Genomic DNA, 12,906 nt, shown 5'->3' with positions numbered 1-12,906 from the left:
CCTCAGCTTGGTTGTGCTATGGGCTCATTCTGTTGTGCTGGGGTGCTCTTCCCACCCCTGTGCAGTAGATGGCAGCAGTGGAGTCAAGGTTTGGGTGCTCTTCCCCAGCAGCCAATCAGGAGGGGGTGGCCTCGCTGTGCATGCTGGGGGAGGGTATTTATGGGGCAGACGCCATTGGTTCTTCTTCGTCCAGTGTGACACCCACCTTCAGGGTGGCCACATCACGGCGCCCCATCATTATGGCCTACCTGGCCGGGGCGTGCGTGCCACGCGGTGTTCCTGGTTACGGGGCCATGTTAGCCCGGAACATCTGAGCAGCGACGGGGACCCAGTGAGCGTCTGGGTTCCCACATTTGAGGATCCCAAGCAGTATTGCTGTTCGGTGGGGAGTCCATCTGAGGAGCGCCAATGAGAGGCTGGCGATCCAAAAGGGTCTCGACAAACCACCGGGGATGAAGGTAGCCTGACACTGAAGGATTGATCACCTGTCAGTCGGTACCTGGGCGACATTAAGAAGGAGATCCAGGCGTAATTCACCTAAGGAGGATTACCTCCGTAACTGCAACCAGAGAGGGCCTGTGGCAGAGGCATCTTCCTGAAGTCCATTCAGGAGGGTCTGTGGCAGAGACTTTATTCTACAAGTGTTCAGGCTGCCAGGTCAGTGAAAGGGGCCTGTCCGGGTACACTAAACCCACTCAGGCAGGAGTGGTATGGAAAGTGTTACGTATGGGAACAGGACTGTTCCAAATACCACGCCTGAATCTGTTGTTCTCCTTCTTAATGCAAACTCTATGGCCTCCTACACACGACCGAGGAACTCGTCGGAAAAGACACATCGTTCTCCTCGACGAGTTCCTTGTTAGGCTTGTCGAGGAACTCGACAAGCTTGCTTTGTGTACACACGGTCAAGACAAAATCTCCTCGTTCTCAAACGCGGTGACGTAGAACACATACAACGGCAGGGGAAGTTCGATTCCACTGGCACAATCCTTGGGGCTGTTTTTGCTAATCTCATGTTACTGCGTGTTAAGTAATAGTTTGGTAAGAGACGACTTGCACTTTTCAGTTTGTTACAGCGTGAAAAATGTGTTATCTCCATTACAAACGCTACTTTTACCGAAGGTGCGCTCCCGCCTCATACTTTATTCTGAGCATGCGCGGGTTTCTTAGCATACACACGCTCATGTGTACCAGGCTTTAAACAATAAAATGGAACAAAACTAAACACTTTTTTTTAGAGTAGTGTTAGTTTACAAATGTTACTGAAGATAAAAGAAATGTACATTTTATTCCGTACTTTGCACTGTTTCACTAAAATTATGTTTCTGGAACAAGGCATTGCAAAGTTATTTAAAATGAAATAAAGTGTTTGTTTTTTTTCTCAATATTGCACTTTTATAAATGAGAAATGTGTAAATAGCGCATGTGTAAATAGCACATTAATATCTAAACCGCTGGTAACATAAGTAAGGTCATCCCTAAGTGAAAATGTCCAAATTGGGCCCAATTAGCCATTTTCCCTCCCCAGTGTCATGTGACTCATTAGTGTTACAAGGTCTCAGGTGTGAATGGGGAGCAGGTATGTTAAATTTGTTGTTATCATTCTCTCTCTCTCTCTCTCATACTGGTCACTGGAAGTTCACCATGGCACCTCATGGCAAAGAACTCTCTGAGGATCTGAAAAAAAGAATTGTTGCTCTACATAAAGATGGCCTAGGCTATAAGAAAATTGCCAATACCCTGAAACTGAGCTGCAGCATGGTGGCCAAGACCATACAGCGGTTTTACAGGACAGGTTCCACTCAGAACAGGCCTTGCCATGGTCAACCAAAGAGGTTGAGTGCAAGTGCTTAGCATCATATCCAGAGGTTGTCTTTGGGAAATAGACGTATGAGTGCTGCCAGTATTGCTGCAGAGGTTGAAGGCGTGGGGGGTCAGCCTGTCAGTGCTCAGACCATACGCCACACACTGCATCAAATTGGTCTGCATGGCTGTCATCCCAGGTGGAAGCCTCTTCTAAAGATGATGCACAAGAAAGCCTGCAAACAGTTTGCAGAAGAAAAGCAGACTAAGGATATGGATTACTGGAACCATGCCTTGTGGTCTGACGAGACCAAGATAAACTTATTTGGTTCAGATGGTGTCAAGCGTGCGTGGTGGCAACCAGGTGAGGAGTACAAAGACAAGTGTGTCTTGCCTTGCCTACAGTCAAGCATGGTGTAGAAGTGTCATGGTCTGGAGCTGCATGAGTGCTGCAGGGAGCTACAGTTCATTGGGGGAACCATGAATTCCCACATGTACTGTGACATACTGAAGCAGAGCATCATCTCCTCCCTTCAGAAACTGGGCCACAGGGCAGTATTACAACATAATAACAACCCCAAACACACCTCCAAGACAACCACTGCCTTGCTTAAGAAGCTGAGGGTAAAGGTGATGGACTGGCCAATAATTTTGTCAGACTTAAACCCTATTGAGCATCTGTGGGGCATCCTCAAATGGAAGGTGGAGGAGCGCAAGGTCTCTATTGTGAATGGGGAGCAGGTGTGTTAAATTTGGTTTACTGGAAACATGTCCTGTGGTTTGATGAGACCAAGATAAACGTATTTGGTTCAGGTGGTGTCAAGCGTGTGTGGTGGCAACCAGGTGAGGAGTACAAAAACAAGTGTGTCTTGCCTACAGTCAAGCATGGTGGTGGGAGTGTCATGGTCTGGGGCTGCATGAGTGCTGTCGGCACTGGGGAGCTACAATTCATTGAGGGAACCATGAATGCCAACATTTACTGTGACATACTGAAGCAGAGCATGATCCCCCTTCCTTTGGAGACTGGGCCACAAGGCAATATTCCAACATGAGAATGACCACAAACACACCTCCAAGACAACCACTGCCTTGCTAAAAAAGCTGATTGTAAAGGTGATGGACTAGCCAATCATGTCTCCAGACCTAAACCCTATTATAACCGTGATATCTAATGAGTATTGAGAAATGCAATATCACAAAAAAATAGAATGCAATAGAACCAATCTATATATAACTCTAAAAACACCAAGAGTGAACACAAAAACTGAAATGAAAAATGAAAAAATGAAAGGAAGAGTTCACACTAAATGCAAAGAGTGAAAAAACCATGTGGAACCAATCCACATGGAAAAATAGTCCCAAGAGAGTTAGTCCAAATTATCATCCATATGCTGGGTAAAGGGATAGAGTAAACTTCATCCACCAGAGAAGACACCCGGAAATAGTAATGTAGTCTCCTTACCCTGTTTAAATGACCACTATGACAATGGTCTCAGCAAACATGTGGATTTTAGGTCTCCCTCTGGACCCTCTGTGGTGTATCTGAAGTGCTATCTGCTCAAAGAAAGAAAAAAGACCATAGCATAATACCAAAGGCGCAATTCAATTAGGCCAAAAAGTAGTGCACTTACAGGATCGAAGATAACAAATAGCGGTGTATATGTATCCAAATAAGGTAGAGGGGCGGCGGCGGCTTCACCTCCTTCTTCTGCTTGTATGCACTCCGTGCTTCCTCGTTGGAAACTGCGTGATGACGTCAAGTATGCAAGCCACGCCTACATGCTTCGTCACCACGGACGTCGTCTGGGATTGGCTGCTAAACTCGCGTCATCACGCATGCCCTTATATAATGCCGATCCGCCATTTTGGCTGGGGTCAAACAAAAATAAGGAATGGGAAACGAACAGCATAACCAGCATGCTACTCGGACTGAAATGTAGCAAAGAAAACAAGCCTGATTGTTAAGGGAAAAGCAACGCCATCTTGTGGCAATATAACAGAAGTCCACGGAGCTAACAATAGAAGCAGAAAAGAGAGTCCGCCTCAGCCGCATCTCCAGCATCCATGAAATGGAAATGTATATCACAAGATCCAAGCAATTAATAACAAAATACATAAAATGAATTACATGATATGAATTAAAAAGCACACATATATTAAAATACTAATATTAAAATTAAATAATATTAAAATAAAACAAAAAAATGGGAGAAAAGCAGACTATGAATTAATAGTAGAATGGTTAAGAATTGTTTATGAAGCAATTAATATCCCAGTCTACGTTTAACCCATGAGGCACATAGGACCGCATGTCAAATATCCACCTCGTCTCGAGTTTGGATATAGCGTGCATCCTATTTGTGCCTCTCCAATGTGGGCGGAGCTTTTCTATTGGGACAAACAAAGTGCCAATAATTTGACGATGATTGTGATGCTTGGCGTAGTGTTTGGATAAATTATGTTTGGGAAACCCACGTTTGATATTACCAACATGTTCCTCTAACCGGACATGTAGGGCCCTCTTGGTGCGACCAATGTACTGCTTAGAGCATGGGCACTGAATAAGGTATAGCACACATTCACTAGAACATGTGATAAGAGTCTATGTCATATACTTTATCAGTCTGTGTAGATTGAAATTTTTCCAATTTCCGTCCTTTAAAAGAATTGAGCTCACATATTTTACATTTACGGCATGGAAAAAAAACCTTCATGGTTTGAAAGAAAGAGATAGTTTTGGCGGGATCAATAATGTTAGGGGCTACTTTGAGGCGTAGAGAAGTTGCTACTCTAAAAATGAGGACTGGATGATCAGGGATGGCAGGGCCCAAAATCCTATTGTTCCTTAAAATATTCCAGTGTTTATTGAATATCTTTAACTAGAAAATGTTGATTAGAGTAACCTGTGATCATAGAACAACCAAATCGGTTGTCTGTGGTGTGATTGGCCCTATCGGTTCTCATGAGCATCGTATTACGATCCATATCATTAACCATCTGAATGGTATCATAAATGTTTGTCTCTAAATATCCCTTTTCCAAAAATCTCTGTTTTAGGATCTGCGCTTGTTGTTGATAGTCCACCAGGGTTGAACAGTTCCGTCTAATTTGTTGGAACTTACCCTTGGGGACAGCAGTGAGCCAGTTTGGATGGCGGTAACTCGTCAGAGGAATAAAAGCATTCCGATCAGTTTCTATAAAATGTGTAGTAGTGGTCAAAACCCCATCAATAACTGAAATGTTGAGATCTAAAAAATGAATTTGAGACTGGCTAATTTCATATTTAAGACAAATTCCTCTGTTATTAGCTTTTAGTCCAATAAGGAAATTTTTCAACGAAAGTAAATCTCCTTCCCATAAAACAAGAACATCATCGATGTATCTTTTCCAAAGCCGCAATTCTTTGGGCGGATTCTTAACAACCTCCTTCTCCCAGTATGCCATAAAAAGGTTGGCGAGGCTGGGGGCAAACTTAGCCCCCATAGCCACGCCACACCTTTGTAAATAAAAAAGGCCCCCAAACCAAAAGTAATTATGGCTGGTAGCAAAAATTAAAAGATTTATAATGAAATCTTTTTGTACGACAGATAAAGTGCTGTCTCGCTGAAGATAAAATCTTAGGCCCAGATTCTAAAAGGGCTTACGACAGCGCAACGCAATGTACGCCGTCGTAAGTCCTAATCTGGGCCGTCGTATCTATGCGACTGATTCTTAGAATCAGTTACGCATAGATATCCATTAGATCCGACAGGCGTAAAGCTCTTATGCTGTCGAATCTTAAATGCAATTTTTTTTTTCGCCGCTAGGTGTCGCCTTCGTCGGTTTCCTCGTCGTGTATGCAAATTAGCAAAATACGCGAATTCTCAAACGTACGCGCGGTCAACGCAGTGTAGTTACGATGTTTACGTTAGATTTGCGACGTGTAAAGTTGCCCCTGCTATATGAGGGGCAACCAATGTTAAGTATGGCCGTCGTTCCCGCGTCGAAATTTAAAAATTTACGTTGTTTGCGTAAGTCGTCCGTGAATGGGGCTGGACGCCATTTACGTTCACGTCGAAACCAATGACGTCCTTGCGACGTCATTTAGTGCAATGCACGTCGGGAAATTTTAGGGACGGCGCATGTGCATTACGTTCGGCACGGGAACGCGCCTAATTTAAATGCTCCACGCCCCCTACCCGGCTCATTTGAATTAGGCGGGCTTGCGCCGGGGGATTTACGCTACGCCGCCGCAACTTTACAGGCAAGTTCTTTGTGAATAAAGCACTTACGTAACGTAAATGACATACGTTACGCCGCCGCAGTTTTACGCCCAGATACGAGAATCTGGGCCTTAATGCCTCTAGACCGACTAGTGACGTCTGCTGTCGCTAAAATGAATCCGTGTTTCCAGTCAAAAGCAGTCAAAAGATTAATAACTTGTGTGGTGTCACGCAAATATGAAGGTGTTACTGTGACCAGAGGTTGCAAAAATTTGTCAATATACTTGCCTATTCTTGCCGTAACTGAGTCTAGTCTTGACATTGCATGCCATTATCCGGAGTGGCACCAGGGGGGTGCTTTAACACCCCACAAATTCCCAAAGCATCCTCAAAGCACCCTCATCAGCAGCTGCCCTGGGCACTTTGGGGAGGAGGTTCGCAGTTTGCCGCCTGGGTCTCCTGGCTGTCATGATGACTGCAGGCAGACCCAGCTTCTGATGCAAGTGGTGCTCCTGCCCCCATGCCTGCCTCTATGTGTACATGTGCTGCATAGCTCCCAACTGTAACTGATTTTGAGGGACTGTCCCTGATTTAGCGCAATGTCCCTCTGTCCCTCATTCCTCCTCATTTGTCCCTCATTTTGGTCTGATCTATATAGTTGTATATAAAAACTGTGAACATAAACGTTCACAGCGTCTCCCTGCAGGTCTATAGTCCCAAGGGAGGGGGCGAGCGCGCTGACTAACCCCCAGCCAGAACAGCTCGGATGATAGGGGCAAGCTTACTGAGGAGGAACAGAAAGTGAGAAATTCAGACAAAGAAAAAAAAAACATTTAGAAGGGAAATCGAAGGAAAAGGTAAGTGAACCAACAATGCACTAGCAAAAAGGAACCTATTTAGAAAATAAAAAACAAACCTTTACAACCCCTTTAAGGTGAAAAAACATGAAGGTTTACAACTCCTTTAAGTAGGCCAGCAAGCAAACACATACTTTCTCTTCAGCACTGCTCTCTCTAGATGCAAGAAACTAAATGGGTGGGACTTTAAATGAGGCGCAAGGCATAGAGCCAAGTGCTTCCATCCCCGATATTTTGAACAATAAGGAATAGGGTGGGACTTTAAATGAGGCATGCACCCCAGGAGAGTGACAATAACAGTGGGATTTGGACAGGTACGTGATCCAGCAGAACCGAGCAAATAACATGAAAGCATTGCACGGATACAAAAAACAGTCAGTTATTTAATAGTATAAAAATTATATATACAGTAGATACAATAGTAGCATAGTAGATCTGTTACAATAATCAAAGAAAATTGCATACATTTCAACAGTTCATGGTAACAATGGTAGGAATAAATAAATATAATAGGTTCATGCTGGAAACGATATCAAAAGAGGCCAAATCACTGGAAAGTATCTCCATGATAAATGAATATTGATACGTTGGTACACTCCACTGGTATAAAGAGGAAATTAGTTGGTAAAAGATATCATATATAAACCAGAGGGGCTTCTAATGGCTCCTAACAGTAAAAGTTAATGCATAGTATAAACATTAAATGAGATCAAATTCGTTGGAATAACTCCACAGTAATAGTGACCACAATCGATCATATAGTCGATGTGTATGATAATAATTAGTACATTGGCAACGGGCATGGGGGGGGGGGCATCTGGTGGCTCCTCCATAGTAATGACACCCATAGTTGAGAAGTATATAAAATACAATCGATCTGTAGAACGTTGGTAAAGGTGTAATGGCAACAAATGAGAGGGGGGGGCGTCTATTGGCTCAACGTGTTTCGTGGCTAGTGCCACTCCTCAGGAGCAGAGTATGAGGTAGATGTCTGTAAATATCAAAAACCATGATTTAAAATAAGGGTATATATAATAGATCCAGTTATGGAGAGAAGGGGAAAAGGGATCATAGTAGTAACTAATCCCCAAAGTTGGGCTGTTACCTTCCCGGCTACGTTTCTGCCCTCCTAGTCTGTACCTTCGGTTTTGACACACCCGTAAGTACTTTGGGGATTAGTTACTACTATGATCCCTTTTCCCCTTCTCTCCATAACTGGATCTATTATATATACCCTTATTTTAAATCATGGTTTTTGATATTTACAGACCTCTACCTCATACTCTGCTCCTGAGGAGTGGCACTAGCCACGAAACGCGTTGAGCCAATAGACGCCCCCCCTCTCATTCGTTGCCATTACACCTTTACCAACGTTCTACAGATCGATTGTATTTTATATACTTCTCAACTATGGGTGTTATTACTATGGAGGAGCCACCAGATGCCCCCCCCCCCATGCCCGTTGCCAATGTACTAATTATTATCATACACATCGACTATATGATCGATTGTGGTCACTATTACTGTGGAGTTATTCCAACGAATTTGATCTCATTTAATGTTTATACTATGCATTAACTTTTACTGTTAGGAGCCATTAGAAGCCCCTCTGGTTTATATATGATATCTTTTACCAACTAATTTCCTCTTTACACCAGTGGAGTGTACCAACGTATCAATATTCATTTATCATGGAGATACTTTCCAGTGATTTGGCCTCTTTTGATATCGTTTCCAGCATGAACCTATTATATTTATTTATTCCTACCATTGTTACCATGAACTGTTGAAATGTATGCAATTTTCTTTGATTATTGTAACAGATCTACCATGCTACTATTGTATCTACTGTATATATAATTTTTATACTATTAAATAACTGACTGTTTTTTGTAGCCGTGCAATGCTTTCATGTTATTTGCTCGGTTCTGCTGGATCACGTACCTGTCCAAATCCCACTGTTATTGTCACTCTCCTGGGGTGCATGCCTCATTTAAAGTCCCACCCTATTCCTTACTGCTCTCTCTAGAATCATCCAGTGTTGGACCAGTGTTTAAAGCAATACAGTTTTCATTGTGATAAACCAAAGGTGATAGATGCAGGGCCGGCGCTCCCACTAGGCGAACTAGGCAGCCGCCTAGAGCGCACTGCCGCCAGGGAGCGCTGCCACAGCTGTTGGGTCTTCTACAGAAGATCGGTTCCTCCTCAGCCGATGGTGACTGATGCGGAGTGTAGCGGAAGGGCTCTATATGGCTGGCTGCAGAGTGACTAGGCAGGGAGAAGAAGCAGACAGATAGTCCCCTTCGCTGCACTAAGCCAGAGGTGACCATGCTGATGTCCAGCAGGCAGCAGCAGCCGTGGGTGTCAGCTCTCTGCCCGCCCCGCCTCCCTCCCTGGGTGATGTGCAACCATTGGAGGAGCAGGGCGGGCGGCATTGTGCATAGACACCCAGAATGGATCTACCAAGGCCCAGACTGGCCACACGCTGGGCCGAAGCCACTTGTCCTGGAGGAGTGTGGAGCCCAAAGCAAAGCTGATCCTGCAGCTTACCCAGCCTGTGACATGTGGAGGGAGATGGAAAGAAGTGCTCCAAGGTAGGAACTTGTCAGGTGGTGGGGGAAGCGCTGGGGATGATCTTATCACTGGTGTGTGACCCCCTCCACTTGGCTGCATCCATCCACCTAGCTGTCCACTTTGCTATATTCTCCCTCCACCACGCTGCACCCCCCCCTCCCTCTGCTCTCCACCTGGCTGCACTTTCCCTCTTCTGTCCACCTGGCTGCACCCCCTCCTCTGCTGTCCACCTGGCTGCACTTCCCCTCTGCTGTCCACCTGGCTGCACTTCCCCTCTGCTGTCCACCTGGCTGCACTTCCCCTCTGCTGTCCACCACGCTGCACCCCCCCCCTCCCTCTGCTCTCCACCTGGCTGCACTTTCCCTGTTCTGTCCACCTGGCTGCATCCCCTCCTCTGCTGTCCACCTGGCTGCACCCCCTCCTCTGCTGTCCACCTGGCTGCACTTCCCCTCTGCTGTCCACCTGGCTGCACTTCCCCTCTGCTGTCCACCTGGCTGCACTTCCCCTCTGCTGTCCACCTGGCTGCACTTCCCCTCTGCTGTCCACCTGGCTGCCCTTCCCCTCTGCTGTCCACCTGGCTGCCCTTCCCCTCTGCTGTCCACCTGGCTGCCCTTCCCCTCTGCTGTCCACCTGGCTGCACTTCCCCTCTGCTGTCCACCTGGCTGCACCCCCTCCTCTGCTGTCCACCTGGCTGCACTTCCCCTCTGCTGTCCACCTGGCTGCACCCCCTCCTCTGCTGTCCACCTGGCTGCACCCCCTCCTCTGCTGTCCACCTGGCTGCCCTTCCCCTCTGCTGTCCACCTGGCTGCACCCCCTCCTCTGCTGTCCACCTGGCTGCACTCCCTCCTCTGCTGTCCACCTGGCTGCCCTTCCCCTCTGCTGTCCACCTGGCTGCACCCCCTCCTCTGCTGTCCACCTGGCTGCACTTCCCCTCTGCTGTCCACCTGGCTGCACCCCTCCTCTGCTGTCCACCTGGCTGCACCCCATCCTCTGCTGTCCACCTGGCTGCACCCCTTCTCTGCTGTCCACCTGGCTGCACCCCTCCTCTGCTGTCCACCTGGCTGCACCCCATCCTCTGCTGTCCACCTGGCTGCACTTCCCCTCTGCTGTCCACCTTGCTGCACTTCCCTTCTGCTGTCCACCTGGCTGCCCTTCCCCTCTGCTGTCCACCTGGCTGCCCTTCCCCTCTGCTGTCCACCTGGCTGCCCTTCCCCTCTGCTGTCCACCTGGCTGCCCTTCCCCTCTGCTGTCCACCTGGCTGCACTTCCCCTCTGCTGTCCACCTGGCTGCACCCCCTCCTCTGCTGTCCACCTGGCTGCCCTTCCCCTCTGCTGTCCACCTGGCTGCACCCCCTCCTCTGCTGTCCACCTGGCTGCACCCCCCTCTGCTGTCCACCTGGCTGCACCCCCCCTCTGCTGTCCACCTGGCTGCACCCACCCTCTGCTGTCCACCTGACTGAACCCCCTCCTCCTCTCCACCTGGCTGCACCTCTCCTCTCCACCTGGCTGCACCTCTCTTCTCCACCTGGCTGCACCTGTTCTCTCCTCTCCACCTGGCTGCACCTCTCCTCTCCACCTGGCTGCACCTCTCCTCTCCTCTCCACTTGGCTGCACCTCTCCTCTCCACTTGGCTGCACCTCTCCTCTCCACCTGGCTGCACCTCTCTTCTCCACCCCACCTGGCTGCACCCCTCCTCTCCACTCCACCCCACCTGGCTGCACCTCTCCTCTCCACTCCACCTGGCTGCACCTCTCCTCTCCACTCCACCTGGCTGCACCTCTCCTCTCCACCTGGCTCTATCCCTCCACCTACCTGCACCCCCCCCCCCTCCTGTCCACCTGGCTCTATCCCTTCACCTGGCTGAACCCCTTCTCCACCTGGACCAGTTCTGGTGCTAAAATTTAATTAATTTTGATTTTTTTTTGGGGGGGGGGGGCGCAAGTAGCTGGTCTCGCCTAGGGCGCAAAATAGTCTAGCACCGGCCCTGGATAGATGAAAATGCAATCTGTAAAGAGTTACTAAAAAAGATACATACCGTATGTATAATATAAAGGATGTAACATACTGTTTCTTTCATAATAGGATCAAGAAGTCAACTTTGCAGAGGCTTGAACTCCTTGGTACTGATCCTTATCTATTGAGCGATGTCATGCGTGAATCTCTGTCTGCAGACCCTCTCCCGCCCATCCTATCAGAGCCTCATCTTTTTGCCCTTAATCGAAGACTGGGCCTCATTCTAAATGCTGTAAATCAATGTTTCCAACAGGAAGGCAAACACAAAGTGGTTTATGATGATTTAGCCAAGATATATCATGATAGAAGATTGTAGGTTTATCTTTTGTTTAAAGTACTCAAATTTGTGACCTCCTGTAAAAGATATACTGAAGGACCACAAATGATGTCAATAAAATTAACATATTACCTAAAGAAATATGCACCATTTCTATTTGTTCAACTGGTACTTTATTCCCATATCATCAATGCTGTCCATGAAGTTGCCAGAATGTGGTATATATTCTTTTTAAAGCGGAGCTCCACCCAAAAGGACAAGTTCCGCTCTAAGGCCTCCTCCCCATCTCCTGTTTGTGAAACTGAGCTTTTGGGGAGGAGGGGGGGGAGCAGGTACCCGGTCCCACTTCCTTTCTGGTCACCTTAGGCGATCAGAAGCAGAAGTTCTCCTTCCCCCCTCCCTCCCGAAGTCTTCTGGAACATATGACCGATCCCAGAAGACTTTGGGACCAGTCACAGAGTGCAGCCCCACTTGCGTATGCGCAGTGGGCACCCATGTGTGAAGCTGCAAGCTGTCACAGCCGGGTGCCCAAAGTAAAGAAGCCGTTACCCCCGAGGGTTAAAGTCAGCACTTTTTGTAGCTGCTGACTTTTAATGAACACAAAAATGACTGGAACTCCACCTTAAGGTATTTCAGAAAGCTGTATTGAATTTTGTCTACTAGATAGAGTTGACAATACAGGAATGAATCTAGTACAAAGATATGGGGAAGTTTCATTCAGCCAAATGTTTCTGACATTCGTACAACATGGTTGCATAGATAGTTACATTAATTTTTATCACACAGAAAAATCAAACACCTCCTCACCTCCTCAGAAGACTTTCAGTACACTGCTCTCCTTACTCACAAAGCCTCAGGATTCAGCAATTCAGTGGTAATCCTCTGGATTACTTATAGAGGCCTTAATTGCCTCATTCTGAACAGCTGAAGTTTTCGAATGCCCTTAGACCCTTTCTGGCTACTTTTGCAGCCGACGCCTAATAACAATTGGTGTATTGTCCAAACAAGGCAGAAATGTATGTCCCGTCTGTGACAACACCCACAGATTTACCTGACTTCCTGTCACAATATATATAAATTACTCCACAGAGGTGAGGTGCACAGCACTACACCACAACACTGTTGCTATACTTACATGGGTTTATTTCCACCAGGAACTTTTTTTGAGTTTTGAATGGTTT

General features: G+C 47.0%; 1 protein-coding gene across 2 annotated transcripts in view; it reads left to right on the top strand.

Moving 5' to 3' along the window:
• The window catches only part of LOC120945367 (extracellular serine/threonine protein kinase FAM20C-like), a 112,743-nt gene extending 100,866 nt beyond the window's left edge, over positions 1 to 11,877 (top strand). For both annotated transcript variants that reach the window (XM_040359488.1, XM_040359487.1), the window contains one exon: positions 11,518 to 11,877. In XM_040359488.1, coding sequence (XP_040215422.1) covers positions 11,518 to 11,764 — 247 coding nt within the window. In that variant the 3' untranslated portion in view covers positions 11,765 to 11,877. The remainder of the gene's footprint in view (positions 1 to 11,517) is intronic.
• Positions 11,878 to 12,906: the final 1,029 nt, after the last annotated feature.

Source organism: Rana temporaria, chromosome 7 (genome assembly GCF_905171775.1).
Source record: "Rana temporaria chromosome 7, aRanTem1.1, whole genome shotgun sequence".
NCBI classification, from domain to species: domain Eukaryota; kingdom Metazoa; phylum Chordata; class Amphibia; order Anura; family Ranidae; genus Rana; species Rana temporaria.
Note: the sequence above shows the minus strand (reverse complement) of the source record. Positions and strands in the feature narration are given on the sequence as shown.